We start from the raw sequence: 19,014 nt of genomic DNA, 5'->3' as shown, positions 1-19,014 counted from the left end.
AGCTGCTCAGGATTAGGGTTCTTTTTTGTTCTTTAGTTTTTTGACCATGTCCAACTCTTAACTGCTGTGCTGCATCTAGGTGACTGAAATTCCCCCACGGGATCAATAAAGGTGTCTGTCTGTCTGTCTGTCTGTCTGTCTATGACTCTGACAGGGAAACAATGAAGGAGGTAGAAAGGAATGTTGCAACTTGTGGTTTTACTAATTACGATTTGGAGAGGTAACGAGTGTATAGTTTCAATGTACATATTATAGATTTTTTGTTATATTATACTGTTTAGACTGATGATATTGTAGGTTCTTAGTTTACCTATGATCTTAGATGACTATGTCTATGCATTTGATGTATTACCGAGTGTTTTCCTTGCTTACTGTAAACCACTCTGCTAAATGCCTAAATTGTAAATTGAACTGGAGCAACTCGGATACATTTACTACCTTTTTTATTAAAGGAGTAGTTCACCCGAATAATTCTATCAATTACACACCCCATGAAGCCTTGAATTCATAGAGATTCTTTTGTTCTTTTCAGGTGCAAAGTACAGATCCCTTATCTGTACTTTGCACCTGAATAAAAAGGCAGTAAATGTATCAATGTATCTCCAGTTCGTCCTCCTTACTGTTGCCATTGTCCTGTGTCCTGCTCCTGTGATGCACCGGACCTTCCAAAACCTATACCATACCTACAAATTAGGCATTTAGCAGACGGGACAAACTGGTTCAGTGAGATTTGCGGATTTGGAACCAAGATTTTGTAGTTGGAATAAAACATAAAGCATACATTGGTAACCTTTAATTGGAATATTTATTATAAAATACATTGATTTTGTGTCTTATCGACGTAGTTTAAACGGTTTGGACAGCTTAACAGACAAAAGACAGACAGACAGAAACAAATTATGTAATAACAGACTCACAGATAACATGAATGAATTGAATTTTCCAAATCTTCTCTGCCAATGCCAAATAGCTTATTCTGGTGTTGCTACTGACTCGTAGTCAGTTTTTGTTTTGAGCTTCTGGTACCCCCAGGTGCTGACCAAAACAGACAATAACAGACTGATATCCTAGCATACACCGTCAATGTCCTTGAAACTTGGTGCTTCCTGACTGAGGGCCCAGCTATACCATGATGGCGTACTGCAGAAATGCCTGAGAAAAGTATAAGGATTGGCATCTAAATGTACTTAAAGTACCAAAAGTAAAAGTACTTCAAAATGTAAAATGCTGCAATTATATCTATATCTATCTATCTATCTATCTATGTATCTATCTTTCTTGTAGGATTGTGATTTCCATGTGTTATTATGGGATGTCTTTAAACACGCCAAACATGGCTGGCGACCCTTACATCAACTGTCTGGTGGCCGGGGCCAGTGAGTTCATCAGGTACGGCTGTGCGTGGCTGGTGATCCGGTGCGCCCCGCGCCGCCTGCCCTTCTCCTCCACTCTGCTGCTGTCTGGGGTCCTGCTGCTGCTCATCAAACTCATACACGATGGTAACCACACACACCCACAAGCACGCACGCACACACACAGGTTTGTAGTCCAAATATGGAGTCCATGACGTAGACCGACCAAATATATAAAAACTAGAGGTTTGTGCCGCTAAGTGGTCCTCACACCTACGTCGCACCGCCGATCCGACCAATATGTCTGAGTCATAGTGTCGTGAGCTTTGTCAGAGTACCGGTTGAATCAGTCTGTCCCTTTTGTGCCCATATATAAAAATCTCTGTATCTGTCTCTCTACCTGTGTCCCTTTTATGCCCATATATGGGGATCTCTGATGTCATCCATATATGCCCATATATGGGAATGTCCATATATGGGCAAATTGGTTGGATTTGCGGTTCTGGACAACTGGATATTCGAACTACTGGACAGCGGGCACTCCCTCGAGTCCTTGCCGCTGTGCACGCCGAGTGGGTCGGTGCCATATATGCGCATGACCATATATGGGCATAGTGGTCGGATCTGTGGCTCTGGACAACCGGATCTTTGAATACAGCCCTTGTCCCTTTTATGCCTCCTTTTATGCCCATATATGGAGATATGATTTGTTTGCTCCTGATGCCATGACGACACATTGAGGTTAGACATCACACATTTGGGCGTAGCTGCATTGGGGCACATGAGCCAGAGGTCCACCGGCTGGCCGGCCGGTCCTCCCTTAAGACAATTTTAATATAGGATTACGTTCCGACCTCACGTGATTGGTTGAGAGGCATGACCTATGTCATGCCTCACTGGCTAGACGGTACTTAAACTGTATACTGGTCTCATTTCCGTTCAAACTACAGAATTGAAAGAAGTTGTGAATTGTGTGCAGTGTGAGAGACTGTCACGAAGACAGGACAAACGCGGGGCACTGCTACAATAAAAATCTAAACCATAGGTTAAAATCCGACCTACTTACTGATCCATTTCAAAGGTACAAACTGAGGAGTGAGGAGGGGCGACATGGTGAATTACTATGACATCCTGGGTGTTCCCAACGTAGCCTCTCAGGAAGACATCAAGAAAGCCTACAGGAAGTTGGCACTGAAATGGCATCCAGACAAGAACCCCGACAGCAAGGATGAAGCAGAGAAGAGGTTTAAAGAAGTGGCCGAGGCCTATGAAGTTCTGTCCGATAGGAGTAAACGGGAGGCATACGACCACCATGGCAGTGACCGAACGAGACCCAGAGGCTTCCCTTGTACAGATGTCTCGTCACAGTTCCCAGATTTCCCCTCCACGTTCCGCAATCCATTCGAGGTGTTCAGAGAGTTTTTCAGTGGGCAGGATCCATTCGAAATCCTCCGTTCGAACATTGACAATTTTCCACGTTCGAACCCGAGCAGTATCCCTAGCTTTGCAGGTTTCCCAGACCAGACAGGCTTCTCTTCTCATTTTGGCTACAGTCGAGTCTCTTCTATATTCCCCTCAGTAAGAAGACTAGGGGTGGCAGGCACCTTTAAATCCATGACCGTGTCACATCGCATCATCAACGGCAAGCGCACCACCACCACAAACATCAATGAGAATGGGCAACAGAGAACAGAGATTGAGGAGGATGGGGAGCTGAAAAAGGTCCTTATCAACGGAGTGGAGGATGAGATGGCCCTGGCACTGGAGCTGAGCCGACGGGAGCAACAACGGCTCTCCCTCGGCTTGCCCCAAAAGTCCCACAAACCCCCCAGACCCCCCCACTGAGTCTGACCGGTCCTGCATAAATCCGCATTCTAACAGCACACAAAGGATCGAAGACGATGAAGAACTCTTACAAGTGGTGCTGGCATGCAGCCTGTTGGAAATGAAGGCCCACCAGAAAAAACTACTGATCTAATCTCACTCTCACACTCCAGGCCTTTAAGGCTAATCAAAGTGGTTCTCAAAAAGGACCCCCATAATACAAACGGAACCAACTTGACCCGTCCATTTGTTTCCATTTGTATACTCAGAGTTACAGACGATCTGTAAGGGGTCCATTTAGAACCCACCCCCAAGTAACCACACCCCACAGGCCCTGAGCGTAAAGGTCACACTCCCATGATGCACTAATCTCTGTCCATTGGGCTTCTCTACCAGCTGAAAGACACTTACTATTGAGCTTTATTTGAAACTTAAAATGAATGTCAACTTGATGTGAGATGAATACTGGAAAGAAAGACAGGACACTTTGCATTTTGAATCTCCTAAAAAAGTAATAGTTCAAATTCCTCTGCATTTAATTTATTTAGATTTTTATTTTTGCCAATCCCCCACTTGTTGGGCTGGAGAGGATGTATAGTCCCTTGTGCACCTTCGATTCACACGCTCCTTCCCACTTGGCTAGCTGTTTTCTTTTTCTTTCTTTCCTTTTTTTTCTTCCATTTTATTGCCAATTTATTGAACTTAGAATGAAGGCTTTCTCTCGTCTGTGTGTCCATGCTAATCTCTCAAACCGCTGGACTGATCAGCGCCAACTTTTTGTGTAGGCTGCCAGTAGGCCAATGAATTAAATCCATGAATATTTTTTTCACATAATAATTGTGAATATATTTTTTTTTTTACTTTTTAGAACTTTGATTTTCCACTAGAAGTCAAAGAGGGTCGGATTGGGCTGAAACGTAGCCCAAATATAGAACCTGATGGAGTTTATGCACTTAATAGACCGTGTCTTTTTTGGGGTCTATGGCTGAAACTGACATTTTCTTTCACAGTCTTTTACAGTCTAGTAAAGTAAGTGATTCTCAACCTTTTTAACTCAAAACTAGTGATAATTATATGTACTTGATCTTCAAACAACCACTAGATGGCAACATTTCTCAAAATCATGTTCAGTACAGCGGACTCTCAAATAGTAGACGTCTGTGAATTTATTAACCCACACATCACACTCTTTTTGAGGATGAAACATTGGGATATATAATATATCCTAATGTGAATATATCATATATTCACTTTGAGCTGCGCAAAAGCCAGCATTATAATATGGCAATTTTTTGTTTTCAAATCCCACCCATGACATCTGTTGCATGGCATCTACAGTAACTCAGTGGTTCATTTTCTTGTCAAAGACCCACAAATTGGTCAGTTGACCCCCATTTGAAAATATTTTGTGCTGGGATAGATTAGACCCCCCACGGTTCCCTGTACCCCATTTTGAGAACTTCACACCAAACATTTGTGAGTAGTTATAAACCAGGTGTCTTATAATTGGTTGAGGATTGAAAGATGCGGAAATGGTGATAATGCACATATACACATTTTATCCACAACCTGGAACTATTTATTTAGTCATCATTGAGGTGAGACTTTCCATGATACATTCTAATACATTAACACACATACATTAATACATAACGCATCATAACACTGTATAATTATAGGTATAATAAGCATGCATAAATAATCAGTACACTTTTCATAATAAATGTATTATAATATGCTTACAGCACTGTAAGATTTCAATTTAAAAACAATAAGACAAAATAATTTATAATGACTAAGGTCAAGTAGCATAATACTTCATAATTGCTGGTCACTCAGACTTTTTCTTCTCACTAGGATCAAAGTTTTTTGTAATTATCATAATTGCAATACATTGTAATAATTTTACACTTATTAATACTTCGGAAGTGAATATGCCTAATCCACGATTCCATTTGACTTTCAATTCTAAGCTCATGATTCGATTCATATTCGATTTTTATTTAATTTAAATTTGTAAAGAAAAACACTTGTTTCTCTATATTCTCATTTGTTATTTATAATTCTTATTCAAATGAAAGTTATTTATATGTTCAACATATTAATAATATAAACTTTGGGTTTTATCAACTCATTGAACATTTTCAGATTAGATAACATTCTTTGAAAAGTTGGATTTTGACATTGACAACCCGGCCTGGCGCTAGATTGGCGGTGATCTGCGCTCTGAGGAAGAGCAGACCGTTGACCTTGTATTGAACTGTACTTTCCTGTTCTTTTTTTGCAAACTGCTAATAAAGTATTCAATCAATCAATCGGAAGCAGGAATGCACGGAATGTGCAGAAAAACAACAACCGCACGTGGCTTCCCTTGGACGCAATTCGGCAGGCACATGTGCGGAAGTGACATAATGAAATAGCATGAAAATCGTGATATTGCTTTTGATTTTGGTACACTGTACCAAACGGTACGTATCGAGTATCGTGATGGTCTTAATTTGTTATTGGGCTTACAACTATGACAATTATATTATCCTTACAAAAAAAGATAAATGTGAGCAATTATGATACTTGACCTTATAAGTCATTATAAAATGCTTTATAATCATAATTTTTATTACTGTTTTAAAGCATTATGCATATTTATCAGTGCTTACAACTATAAGTATACACCCATAAGCGGAGTATAATACATTATATGTATATAATGAATATATAAAATAATGCATTATTTATAGACATGGGATTCATAGAAAGTATTACCAAACAATCAACTCTATATTATAATTATTATGTACTATACTACATTTTGTTGATAACATAATACCACTAGAAAGGTGCACTCTGTAGAGCTGGAGAGAAGAAAAAGTCAGCATTTTGTGTCAGCTCCCAGGAGAATAGTTTATTAATGACAACGTTTCGGCCGCAACTGGGTTAGGCATCATCGGTTCTCAGACCTGATGAAGAGTGACTGGAAAGAAATGTCTGGGAATTACAGCGGCCCTCCTATTTGTTATAGAGAGTATATAGAGCCACATCAGGCCTTATTGTTCTTGTGCTTGCGGAACTCCTCAGTCGCCCACATTGCCAGTTTCTTAGTGCTAGAGGTCTTGGAGCGTCGTCCCTCTATCAGCAAGTTGTTGATGAGAGGACATTTCCCTACAAACTTCCGCAATTCCTTACCAAACGCCCTGCTCATGTCACCAATGAGGCCAACAGCACTGGCCAAAATGTCATCTGAGTGGTTCTCATCCTCCGCAATCTGGTTGGTGAAGGCCAGGATGAACTCCACCCACGGCTGCACCAGCATCTCATCAGGGTGCAGGCCATGAATGATTCCTGTGAAGGCCATCAGACAACCCCCCCTCCATTTATTTCGGTTATCAACTGTGTCATAGTCCGTCTTGTCCACCTGGGCTTGGGAGACCTGCTGCACAGTGTCAAGGACAATCTTCAGGTATTTCTTGAACTCTCCTCTGATGTTCAGAGCAATGTCACCAAACGCTGACAGAATCTGGGGCTTTACTGACCAGAGGACGTTCTCATTCTCCAAGTTGTCCAGCAGTAGCTGCACGATTTCGTCACAGTAAGGCAGGATGTTCGTCTTCAGAGTCCAGCAAAGGTTGGATAGGGTGGATACGACCATGAGAGTATCTTCTTGGACCCCTCCAGAACCTGTGCTGTTTTGGAAGAACATTCTCGGCAGGGAGTCCATCACCTTATCTGAGATCTTCTGGATGGCAGGGTAACAGTCCTCTGGGCTGTTCATGACAATCATCATCAGAGCATCATAGGCTTCTGAGCTCAGGTTTTTCTGGTGGCCGTCGGGCCTGTCTGTGGTCTCCAGCAGTTTCTGTATGATGATTTCAAAGGAGGAAGACAGACAGTATGTGTTGGGTTTCTCCTGGTCCGCTGAATCCATAGCCTTATTGGCTACCGCCAGACTGAAAAATGCCCAGCAGACTTTTGAGGCCACAAGGGGCTCATCCCCGAGTCCTTCTATCAGACACTGCAGCAAGGGGAGCAGGTGGATCTCGTTAATGGCTACTTCGGGCAGCAGCGCACAGATCCTGCCTACTATCCAGGCTGTGGTGTCCCTCACCACCACACTGGGGTCTTTCATTAGCTCTATCAGGGTGGGCATAGCTTGTATTACTTGGGGTTTCAGCAGGTTGGGTTCAGGTCCTTCCAGGATGATACCAAAGGCCATGACGCAGGCATCACGGTAACGCCAGTCAGGGTGTTTGATATACTTTTTGAGAAAGAGCTGGACATGAGAAATGACATCATCCTCACAGCAGGTGGCCAGCAACATCAGACATACACCGGCAGCGTGGCGTGGGTTCCAATAATCATCATCGTCATTCTCATCCTGTTTGGTGAGGGTCTGTATGAGGATGGGGACCAGGTCTTGCAAGGCCCCTTGGGCATAGAATTGACTGGTATGCTTCGGAAAACTGCCCTGCTCCGTAGCCTCATAAACTTGAACAGCTAGCTCTATCTCCTTGTCACAGACGGTAGACCAGAACTCAATGCCCTGTAAGGCCACCTCGTCTATGTCACTCTTCATGGCTTCTGTGGTGATCGGGAAGAGATCCTCGCCCATGTAGGTCTCCATGTACTCGTAATACACAGACATGATCTTCGCCAAGGTCTGTAAGGCCGTCACTTGCACTCTGATGTCAGGACACTGTGTTGCTTCACATACCACCTGCATAATGAGGTGTCTCTCTGTCTTTTTATCAAGGTTGGCTTTGGTGAACTCCAATGAGTTGATCAGGGCATTGGTTGCTGCCAGTTTGATACTGTTGCTGGGTTCCTCCTTCCTCATTCCCTGGATGATGGCTTTCAGAATCTGGTTGGAATTGTCCTGTAGATGTTCTGGGTCTATGTCTTGGCAAATGTATCCAATGGCCTCCAATGTTGACACCTTCATGCGTTCAGTGTTGGAGGGGTCAATTACATTGGTCACCAGCTGAGGAATGAGTTCAGGCCCCTGGCTGACTGGGATCTCAGCACAGGCAATCCCTGCCACACACTGGGATGCAGAGCTGGGACGGTTTGTCTCTGTACCCAGTGACTGAAGAACAAAGGCTTTAACCTTGCATCGCACATTGGCATCAATGGTCAGCCATCTCTGCTGGTACTGCTTCTTGATGTCTGGGTCTTTGGAGGTCAGATAGTTCTTCACCTGCAGGCCGGCGGCCATGCGAGCCACCTGGGTGTTCCTTCGATTGGCTAGGATTTTGGACAACTCAACCAAAAAGGACGGCAGACTCTCAATCGCCGCCTGCTCCAGAAACTTCTGGGCCACCTCCAGTTCATTTTGATCTGTAGAGACGGTATTTTCAAGAATTGTTACAAGCTTCATCACGTTCCCCCAGCTCTCTTCGCTTAACAGCAACTAAAAGTGGATTCAAAATGTTCAGTGGTTCAGATGATGGTGCTGCTGCTGGAAAAAATGGAAAACCACCTAATATAGGGTGACCAGAGCAAACCATTGCAATGCATGCGTAACTACGCCGATGCATAACTACGCCGATTCGCACAGTTCGCACCAATCCTGAATTTGGATTCACTTATGCACAAGGACTACTGTTATGCACAGAGCCTACATTCACAGCTGTGGAGGCCAGGTATATATATATATATATATATATACCGCCTATTTGTGCCGCCATTTCCATTACAATAATAATAATAATAATAATAATGGATTTTGTTTATAATGCACTTTACATTTGAAAAATCTCAAAGTGCTACAATAGGCAGTTGCATAAAAAGAAACCTCACACCATTAAAAACATCTGAGAAACGGAAACAAAACAATTAAAAGATGGGGCATAAAGCCTAGAGGTAAAACCAGTGTGGCTAAAAAATGCTTTGTTAAAAAGGTAGGTCTTTAGTCCTCTCTTAAGGCAGTCAACCGACTGTGGTGCTCTCAGGTGGACAGGGAGGGCTTTCCACAGTTCGGGGGCGACTAAGCAAAAAGCCTTGTGGGTGTTGAGGAGGTTGGTGTTTGAAGAGCGGAGGTTGTGGGTCGAGGGTTGTAGGGAGACTAGTTCCTTGAGGTAGGAGGGAGCGTTGCCGTGGATGCACTGATGTGTCAACAGGGATATCTTGTATTGGGTCCGGTAAGTAACGGGAAGCCAGTGGAGCGGAGGATGGGTGTGAAGTGCTCATGTTTGCGCACTCTCATCAAGACCCTAGCAGCGCTGTTCTGAATATACTGGAGCCTTTGAAGGCTCTTGCTAGGGATCCCGATGAGAATTGTGTTGCAATAGTCCAACCTGGAGGAGACGAAGGCGTGGACGAGTTTTTCTGAATATGCTAGCGTGAGTGTGGGACGGAGTTTTGAGATGTTTTTGAGGTGAAAGAAGGATGTTTTGCATAGATGTTTGATGTGGGTCTCAAAGTTGAGGTGAGGGTCCATTTTTACTCCCAGGTTTGTGACAACCGGTGAGAGGGGAAGGTCCTGTCCGGAGAAGGTGATGCTTAGTGGTGTCAAAGGGGTCTCAATTGGGTGCCTATTTTGGCACCACTCCAGAGTAGGTCTACGTTAGGCCAAACGGGGCCAAACACTTCATAATGACTGATCACTCACTGACTTTTTATTCAGACCAGGATATAGTTGTAATACATGATAATATATTATATTGTATTATAATCACTGTTATAATGTATTATAGTTTATTATAATTATCCTAGTTGTAATACATTATAATACTTTATAGTGTTATAATCACAGTTATAATCTATTATAGTGTATTATCATTATCATAGTTCTAATACATTATAATAATTTATATTGTATTACAATCACAGTTATAATCTATTATAGTGTATTATAATTAGCATAGTTGTAATACATTATATCCCTGGCTAATAAGACATATTTGCCTTAATACATTATAATTGCCCTCTATAACAAAAATTACAGTTAAAAACACCTTAAATATTTTATTTGTTTTAGAAATAGTTAATCTTTTAAGTGGGACAACGCCCGTCGCAAGCTGATGATGTCATTTGTCCAGGTGTGGTCCTGCCCTATGGAATGCATGTGCTAATAAAAATATATTTAAAATATAGTTTTGATGCTCATATTAACCTTGGGAAGTATTAAGTCGTTTTCTTTTGTTATGTTTAGGTTAAGTACGATTGTTTATTGCTGGACCACATGGACAAATGACATCATCACCTTGCAATGGCCGTTGTCCCACTTGAGTAAAAGATGAACTATTTCTAAAATAGATACAATATTTAATTATAATTTTAGTTATAGAGGGTAGTTATATGTATAAAGGCATATGAGGCTTATTAGCCAGGGATCCTTCAAAAGAGTACAATTGGAACCAAATAGACCCGGTTCCAATATTCTCTGTTAAATTAAAACGGAAATGTTTACAATGTAGATTGAGGTCCCAAAGGAAATGTTTCCATGTGTTGATTTGGACAATCTCAGAGTTACAGACCTGTAAGGGTATAGACCTAAGGGTCGAGAAACAGTGAATTGGAGGTGTGCCATTGAGCAGGCAGTCTACTGTACATGACAGACGGCCTGCATTTCACAGAAATAACAGTTGTCGCTGACAGACAGACAGACAGACAGAGGCACCCTGCTTTTGGTCCGGCGGAGATAATAAAGACACCCATAAAGGTAAGCAAGTAATTTATAAATGTTGGAGTCTGATGTAGTCGGAGAGTCTCTGGCCATATGTCTATCTCAAACTCCTAAGCCATATATGGTTATTACGTTCTGACGTCACATGTGACTGCCTTGGACAGACTGGGTACTTAAACGGTATGGAGGGGGCACAAGAGTACAAACTGTACCCAGAAGGCGGATCACAGGTGGTGGGAAACTGCCTTCACATGACATGACTGCCCGGCTGCTGAAAGTGTCCTCTTTGGCCACAGCAGTATTTGCCTCCTCTGGCCTTTACCTTTACAACAAGGACCCCAACGACCTCAGCATTGTTCGCTTTGGACATGCCGCTGCCGCGACAGCTGTCATCAGCTACGACTACCTCACTGCATTCAGACACGAGCAATATGGAACAGAGGCGTACTGGAGCCTTAGATCCAAGGTACACAGGCGTTCAGCAGAGCGTCTGAGGGACTTGTGCTGTGCCAACCGTGGAATCTTCATCAAGGTTGGCCAACACCTGGGGGCCCTGAACTACCTGCTGCCTGAGGAGTACACCTCCACCCTGAAGGTTCTGCACAGCCGTGCTCCTCAGAGCACCATGGAAGAGATCCGGCAGGTCATCAGAGAGGACCTGGGCAAAGACCTGTCTGAGCTATTTGGTTCCTTTGAAGAGAAGCCTCATGGAGCAGCTTCTTTAGCCCAAGTCCATAAAGCTGTGCTCCATGATGGCAGGACAGTGGCCGTCAAGGTCCAGCACCCCAAAGTCCACAAACAGAGCTCCAAGGACATAGTGGTCATGGAGTTGCTGTTCAAGGCGGTCCACTGGCTCTTCCCAGATTTTGCCTTCATGTGGCTAGTGGACGAGGTCAAGAAGAACATCCCCCTCGAACTGGACTTCCTCAACGAGGGGCGCAATTCAGAGAAGGTGTCGCTCATGCTATCGCATTTGACCTTCCTCAAGATCCCTCAGATCCACTGGGACTTGTCCACCAAAAGAATTCTGACCATGGACTTCGCAGACGGTGGAGAGGTCAGCGACCGTGACTACATGAAGAGACATGGTATCAACGTCAATGATATCTCCGAGAACTTGGGGAAGATGTACAGCGAGATGATATTCGTGCATGGTTTTGTACACTGTGACCCCCACCCCGGCAATGTGCTAGTACACAAGTGTCCCATCAGCAAGAAGACGGAGATTGTCCTACTCGATCACGGACTCTATCAGGTGTTGCAGCCAGAATTCAGGTTGGACTACTGTCATCTATGGCAGGCTCTGATCAGAGCGGACATGTCAGAGGTGGAGTGTTATAGTCGCAGGCTTGGTGCCGGAGATCTGTACCAACTGTTCGCCTGCATCCTCACTGCTAGAGCCTGGTCCTCCGTTAACACGGGCATCAGCTCCACACCCTTAACACGCTCTGAGGATGTGAAAATCCGGACCCATGCCGCGCTCTACCTGCCCCAGATTAGCGAGCTTCTCAACCGCATGCCCCGTCCGATGCTGCTGCTGTTGAAGACCAACGACCTGTTGCGCAGCATTGAGACCACGCTGGAAACCAGAGCCAGCTCATCCAGCTTCATCAACATGTCACGCTGCTGCGTCCGTGCCCTCGCCAGTCACAAGAAGAGTAAGGCGCGGTCCAGGATGCAGCGGTTTCAGATTGCGGCAGCGGAGACGCTGAACCTGTGGCGGATCAGTGCCTATGAACTCTACCTTTGGTGGGTAACTATCCTCTCATGGCTTCCCGGCTGCTGAAAGTGACCTCTTTGGTCAACAGTATTTGACTCTGGCTTTTACATTTACAACACAGGACCCCAACGACCTCAGCATCGTTCAACCTTAAACCTAACCTCTAAATACCTAACTATAACCCAAACCCGAATCTTTTCGAAATTGTAAGCTTAGCTCTAAAAATACGATGAAACAAATTCTCTTGTGAGGACACCAGGACAATTCTTGTCCTCCCAATGTGGGGACATTTGGCCTGGCTCTCACAACAACAGTAATCACAATACAAACACACGCACACCCAGGCAAATTACTCTGTTTTCATGCCTGTATTACAAAATAGCAAGCAAATGAACCAGATCATAGTAATAGCCTAATAACAGCACATGGTAAACAATATTTTAGTCCAAAGTAGCTGGAAACAGCATGGCATCATCGTGGCAAAAACACTGTTCATTCTAAACTAGCTGGGTACACGGGGGCCAGATAAGGCTATGACAGCAGTCACAGCGGTACTGTGACAGCGGGTACAGGCCAGTCTATAAGGTCATTGAGCAGGTGAAATAGGTTCACCTGCTCTAGCCTAGTACTTATATTGTAGCATTGCCCTTTACCCGGGCAATGCTACAATATAAGTACTAGGCTAGTCTATATGACGTATATATATGACGTCAGTACTGTGACAACAGCCGCCTGTTGTCAGAGTACTTGGAGCTAGCAACAGTTGTCTGAGGTCTTGGAAAACAGCCCATTACATCATTGCACGCACGCACACGCACGCACGCACGCACACACACACACACGCACACACACACACTTGAAATATTTATTTATGTCCACATAAACAGAAGTACAAGATGTACAAAGGACGTAAACACTGCCAGTGCAGTCAGATAAAGGGAAAACAGCCAGTTACAAAGTGCATGTAAAGCAGAGCATTGTTACATACAAAACATACTTGTCGAACACAGCGGACAACAATCATCGGTAAAGGAAACAACGCCTCCTCAAAATTGAGCGGCTTCCTATAATAGCTGATATTGAGCAGTACCTTGCTAATTGTTTAGCCCTCCTTTTGGAGAGGCCGGCCATTTGCAGGCCCCTTACAACCAACTTGTGCACGTGTCCTAGACTACCAAAGATAAAAACCAAAAGTTTGCATCTGTAGCCTAGCTGAGAGATGGTCTGCTCTAGCTGATGATATTATAGCACTTTGGTTAGGAAGGCTTCCTCTAAGCTGTAATCAAAAGTACAGCCGACCTCGAGAATGAACACCTCCCTATGGTTTTCATTAACAAAAATGACATCAGGGGTGTTAGCTGAAATGTTAGAGAACATAGAATCATCGTTACACAGGTTAAACATCCTCGGCTTCACAGTAGAATGCTTATACAGCATGATGGAGGACCTGAAAAAAGAAGTGATATCTTTTGATATCAAATCCACTATTCTGTCATGCCTACTTATGTAGAGTCCCCTGTATACATGGCACCCATTTAAGATGTGGGACATGGTTTCAGCTATTTGTTCATGACCATGATGTATACAGTGAGGAGCATGGTTGCCTGGAAACCAGATGGAGAAGTTAAGTTTAGATGGTAAAACCTGCAACCTCGCTTTCAGAGTAAAGACAACAATGTATTCGTCTAAAGCAACATTTTTTAACACAGAGTGAGAGACAGAATGGTCCGCAGCATGGAGACATGTAGTCTTCCCTTGCAGCCTCAGCTCGGTCGAATGCTGCCGCTGCCTTTGCTGTTGTGTCCATAAGAGGCGGCCTCGGGCATTAGTCAGTGGGAGTTGGTGTTCTGCTCCACACACAGTCGTAGATGCTCTGACAGAGATCTTGGAGTCAGATATAAAGTCCTCCGAGACAGCCATCGCCTCAGAGTTAGACCCTACCCACTTCAAGGTAACATCAGCCCAACAGCACAGATCGTTTAAGTCCGGACAGTCTGACCACACACCGAAGCCGGGAGAGCAACTGTCTAGCTTTCCACTAGGTTTCTTCCTGAAGCCTAGGAAGCTAGGATCCGAGCCACATGCCAGGGGGGCCTTACACACACACACACACACACACACACACACACACACACACACACACACACACACACACACACACACACACACACACATACACACACACACATATAAATATCCTACGTCTCTATACTGATTAATGTCAGGTGAAATTAAATAAAACTTATATAGCTTTGACCAATTTGAGCTTATTGACACTCATACTTAATTTTCTGTAGTAGAATAGAATTTACTCTGTAGTAGAGTAGAATTTGATTATAGAAGCAACATTGTCAAGTGATATAACTGGGTTGTGTTAATTGGTGTAACCAGTATTTTTCATAAGAATATGATAATATACAGGAAAATTGCGGAATAATGCGGAATAAAACATCATCTTCTATTGCATAATCTTCTATTAGAAAACAGAGGTTTTCTCAGCTTTTTGTTTAATATATATTTTATGAGAACACTTTCATTCACTTCAAGTGGATAGCATATTCAATATTTCTCATTTATATGTACACCATTTGACATTTTGATGCGTATTCTGTCACTTTTATTGTAATATTGGTGTGAATACCTTTTCAAATGGCATGAAACCAACATGACTACAAAATGTACATTATTTTATTTTTTTCTAAATTTTTATCCCGCGATTTTGTAACCCTTTTTTTTTCACTCTGTGCCAATTTTCTAAGTGATCCTGGGCGCTACACTCCCCCCACCAGCCTAGGGAGCCCATGGCCGAGCTCATGCCTCCTTCAATGCATGAGAGCCAACTGACCTTCTTGTCACCTGACAGGGGGGAGTTTCCCCGGTTGGACGTAGCGCGTGGAAGGAACACGTTATTCCAACCAGTTCCCTTCCCCTCCATCAGGCGCCCCGGCTGTCATGGGGGAGGTAGTATAGCGACCAGGATTACTACATGTTTTTGTGAGGGTATTAACTACCCTAGGAGACACGGGGAGAACATGCAAACTCCACACAGAAAGGCCCTTTCGCCAACCCGACCTAGGGTCAAATTGACGTGGAGGAGAGGACACGCCCCCAGCGCCCACAGCATTCTCGAACCTAGGACCTTCTAGCTGTGAGGCGACAGCGCTACCGACTGCACCACTGTGCCCCCCAAAATGTAGATTTTAACAAACAGAAACTTCATAGAAAAATAAATGACTATTATCATTAGCAATTTATTCCTGGCCTTGACCAGTTGCGTTCTCAAACAAGTTGCATAGTAATAGCAGTGCCATTACAGGCAGTGATGGAAGATCATCCTCCAAGAACCAGCAGGTCTAGCCAATTCTCCTGTCTACATCAAAATTATAGGCCTACACCACTGGCATTAGCTCGCACATGTGCAAGACTAAAACTAGATCCAAACTAAAGTAAAACCAGTCCTAAAACTAAAACTAGACCAAACACACTCGCAACTAATCAAACACCAAACTGAAAAACCAAAGTAGGAAGGGGAACTCTGTGGAGCGTGTCAGGCTGGGTTGCCAAGCCATTAGCCAGGGCTCTGTAAGTCATGGATTGCAGTAGGGCTGCAACTATTTATTTTTTTAATTCGTTTTTTTTATAATATCAACAATTTGATTAACCACTTAAGCATTACTTTATACATTGCTGCACAACGGGTGTCATGCTAAAATAGTTAAACAGATTTCTTTTTTTTTTCTTTCTTCTTTCTAATAATGGCTTATTTTTCAGCGTGCTAACTTTCCAGGAACAGAAAGGCTGTTGTTTCTATTAGCTTGGAATCCCCATCGATGATGTCATTCTGGTAGGTGTCTGAACTGTCCATAGTCCACCAATGAGACAGTGAGTGAGTAGACGTACTTTGTTCCATCTTATAATGTGCATTAGTGTGGACCAATTATTTGAAGATTTAAAATGGGTGAAATGCTCCTTTATGCGAGTACAACATCTCATCATACATTTTGCTTCACAATATTTTGCTACATTACTTGTGGTGAAGAATATTACCCAATATTGTTGCCACATTTACAGATCATTATGAATCCTCTGTCAAAAGTCCCAGATTTCCGAGTTTTCAAATAGTAACAGTGGAGTAAAAGGAAATGCAGAACCACAAAAAATATCGATTATAGTGTTTTATTGATTGAGTGGAAACTATTCTAATTTTGATTTATTGATTGATTAACATCTTTATTGACAAGAAATGACTATGCATAAACATATATTATTTGTACATCTCTGTCAAAAGGATAAGACACAATAAAGCCGGAGAGCTTCTTTCCATGGTGGTCCTTAGAGTGTAGAATTACTGGCAGATGTATATCTTGAGCTTGGGGTTGGGGTCTCTGCCACAGTCAGGGCGGTCTTCTCCGCATTTACATTTACGATTCTTGCAGTTCTGGGTGATGCCACACTGAGGATGAGACAAAGACACACACATGTTGCTCTGATATATAATGATTAGAATATCCAACATGAATATCATCGCTGTCAGGTGGAAACCTTGTTACTTTTCAGGAAATGAAAAAATAACCTGTGTTCTAATTCAATGTAGTTATTATCTAGGCACAAACTCTTTTCATTGGTTCGATATTTATAAAACCCACAGGCACACAAAAACCTGAAATATGGTGTGTGTGTGTGTGTGTGCGTGTGTGTTTGCATGTGTGTGCGTGCGTGCGTGTGTGTGTCCGTGTACAGTTTATATATATATATATATATATATATATATATATATATATATATATATATATATATATATTATATTATTTTTTATACACACACACTTTTGTCCCGCTATAGATTGAAAGGACTTACTATTGGAAGCTCTTTAACGCAGATGTATGCCTTGGCAATGGTGTTGTTGGGGTCTCTGCCACACTCAGGAAGTTCTTCTCCGCATTTACATTTACGCTTCTTGCAGTTCTGGGCGGCTTCACACTGAGGATGAAACAAAGACACACACATGTTGCTCTGATATATAATGATTAGAATAGCCAACATAAATATCATCGCTGTCAGGTGGGAACCTTGTTACTTTTCAGGAAATGAAAAAATAACCTGTGTTCCAATTCAATGTAGTTATTATTTAGGCACAAGCTCTTTTCATTGGTTCGATATTTATAAAACCCACAGGCACATATGTACACACACACACACACACACACACACGCACACGCACACGCACACACACACCTTTGTCCTGCTATAGTTTGAAAGGACTTACTATTGGAAGAGCTCTCTTCTCAATAGATGCCATGACGCCTTGTCCTTCCACCTCTTCTTCAGCCTAACAAAAGGAATAGCACGTTATCAGCCAGTTAACCACATGTACCCTAGCATCCCTATTTTGGGCATGTCATAATAGACAAACACTCTGCGAAAATGGCAGATCTACAAGCTCACAACGTGTCGAGTTGCAACACGTTGTGAGCTTGTACATCAGCTATTTTCAGCGAAAGACATTTGGTGTAGAGGGGAAAAAGATGGGGACCAAGTATAGACCCCTGGGGAACACCGGTCATTTAAGTATATACGGTTTAAATGGTTACTGGTACAGTAAGTGATTTATTTTTTGCTTAAATAAAAAATATATAAATAAAATTGCTCTATATTCCGATATTAATCATTGCTAAGCAGTGTGCAGTACCAGGGGTTTCCCCGTCTCTCCAGCTATTTAGTAAAATACATTTTCAGGTTAGGATACCAATTTTATCCAATCAGGAGAGAGAACTCCAACAGGATAAAATATAAACAATTGAAATTAGAAGTGATGAAACAAAACAAAAATTGGAACTGAAAGACTATAAAATTGAAGCTGGGTTCTCTCCCCTGATTGGATGAAAATAGGCGTCCCACCTGAAAATGTATTTTCTGTTAACTAAAGAGAGACACTTCTATAGTTATGATTAATATCAGAATATAGAGCTTTAACTTTTTTACCAAACACTTTTGAAAAAGTTTTGTTTTAACCAAAAGTATCAATTACAGCACACTTGAACCCCAGCATCCCTATTCTGGGAGGGGGATATTCACCAAAAATAGCTGATCTACAAGCTCACAACGTGTAGTGAGGTGAAGAAGCAGCGCTTACCTTGCAGACCACAGTGACTAGGGCCACACATAGGAGCAGAAGGGTGACAGCTCTTGTCTTCTCCATGCTGATTTACTGTACAGTGGAAAGCAAGGTTATAATCAAATAACTCAAACTAAAATTGGGGGGGGGAAACAACTACATTTTAGTTAACTGAAATAAAAACGAGGCTTTACCAAAAAATATATAACTAACTCAATCTGTGTTGTGTGGTTAAAAAACGAATTAAATTAAACCTGAAATCCTTGAGAAATTGTCCTTAGTTTTAGTCTTTGTTAATATTTAGTACAAAATAGAAAGAAAATAGCTTATCTAAAAGCTTACGATGCGTTGTGAGCTTGTAGATCAGATCATATTTACAAAA

The 19,014-nt window shown here is 42.6% G+C and overlaps 3 protein-coding genes and 1 pseudogene across 4 annotated transcripts; 2 read left to right on the top strand and 2 right to left on the bottom strand.

The window, feature by feature from the left end:
- The first annotated feature begins 2,462 nt into the window (after positions 1–2,462).
- Positions 2,463–3,330, top strand: LOC308092242 (dnaJ homolog subfamily B member 8-like; annotated as a pseudogene). Its single transcript has one exon. The product of its transcript is annotated as a dnaJ homolog subfamily B member 8-like (transcript).
- Positions 3,331–6,213: 2,883 nt separating this feature from the next.
- On the bottom strand, positions 6,214–8,547 carry LOC308092241 (importin subunit beta-1-like; the record flags this gene model as incomplete). Its single annotated transcript, XM_080438087.1, has 1 exon — positions 6,214–8,547. The coding sequence occupies one exon, from the start codon at positions 8,545–8,547 to the stop codon at positions 6,214–6,216; it is 2,334 nt and encodes a 777-aa protein (XP_080294213.1).
- A 2,506-nt stretch (positions 8,548–11,053) lies between these two features.
- LOC308092240 (aarF domain-containing protein kinase 1-like) lies at positions 11,054–12,583 on the top strand (the record flags this gene model as incomplete). Its single annotated transcript, XM_080438086.1, has 1 exon — positions 11,054–12,583. One exon carries the CDS (start codon positions 11,054–11,056, stop codon positions 12,581–12,583), a length of 1,530 nt encoding a protein of 509 aa, XP_080294212.1.
- A 4,279-nt stretch (positions 12,584–16,862) lies between these two features.
- LOC308092239 (uncharacterized protein) lies at positions 16,863–18,721 on the bottom strand (the record flags this gene model as incomplete). Its single annotated transcript, XM_080438085.1, has 4 exons — positions 18,651–18,721; positions 17,784–17,846; positions 17,375–17,497; positions 16,863–16,970 (listed from the first exon to the last, which is right to left on the bottom strand). The coding sequence occupies exons 1-4, from the start codon at positions 18,714–18,716 to the stop codon at positions 16,863–16,865; spliced, it is 360 nt and encodes a 119-aa protein (XP_080294211.1). The 5' UTR covers positions 18,717–18,721.
- Positions 18,722–19,014: the final 293 nt, after the last annotated feature.

The sequence above is a fragment of the Gymnoscopelus braueri genome (assembly GCF_963280865.1).
Source record: "Gymnoscopelus braueri genome assembly, chromosome: 9".
Lineage (NCBI taxonomy): Eukaryota > Metazoa > Chordata > Actinopteri > Myctophiformes > Myctophidae > Gymnoscopelus > Gymnoscopelus braueri.
This window is presented reverse-complemented; position numbering and strand designations above follow the sequence as displayed.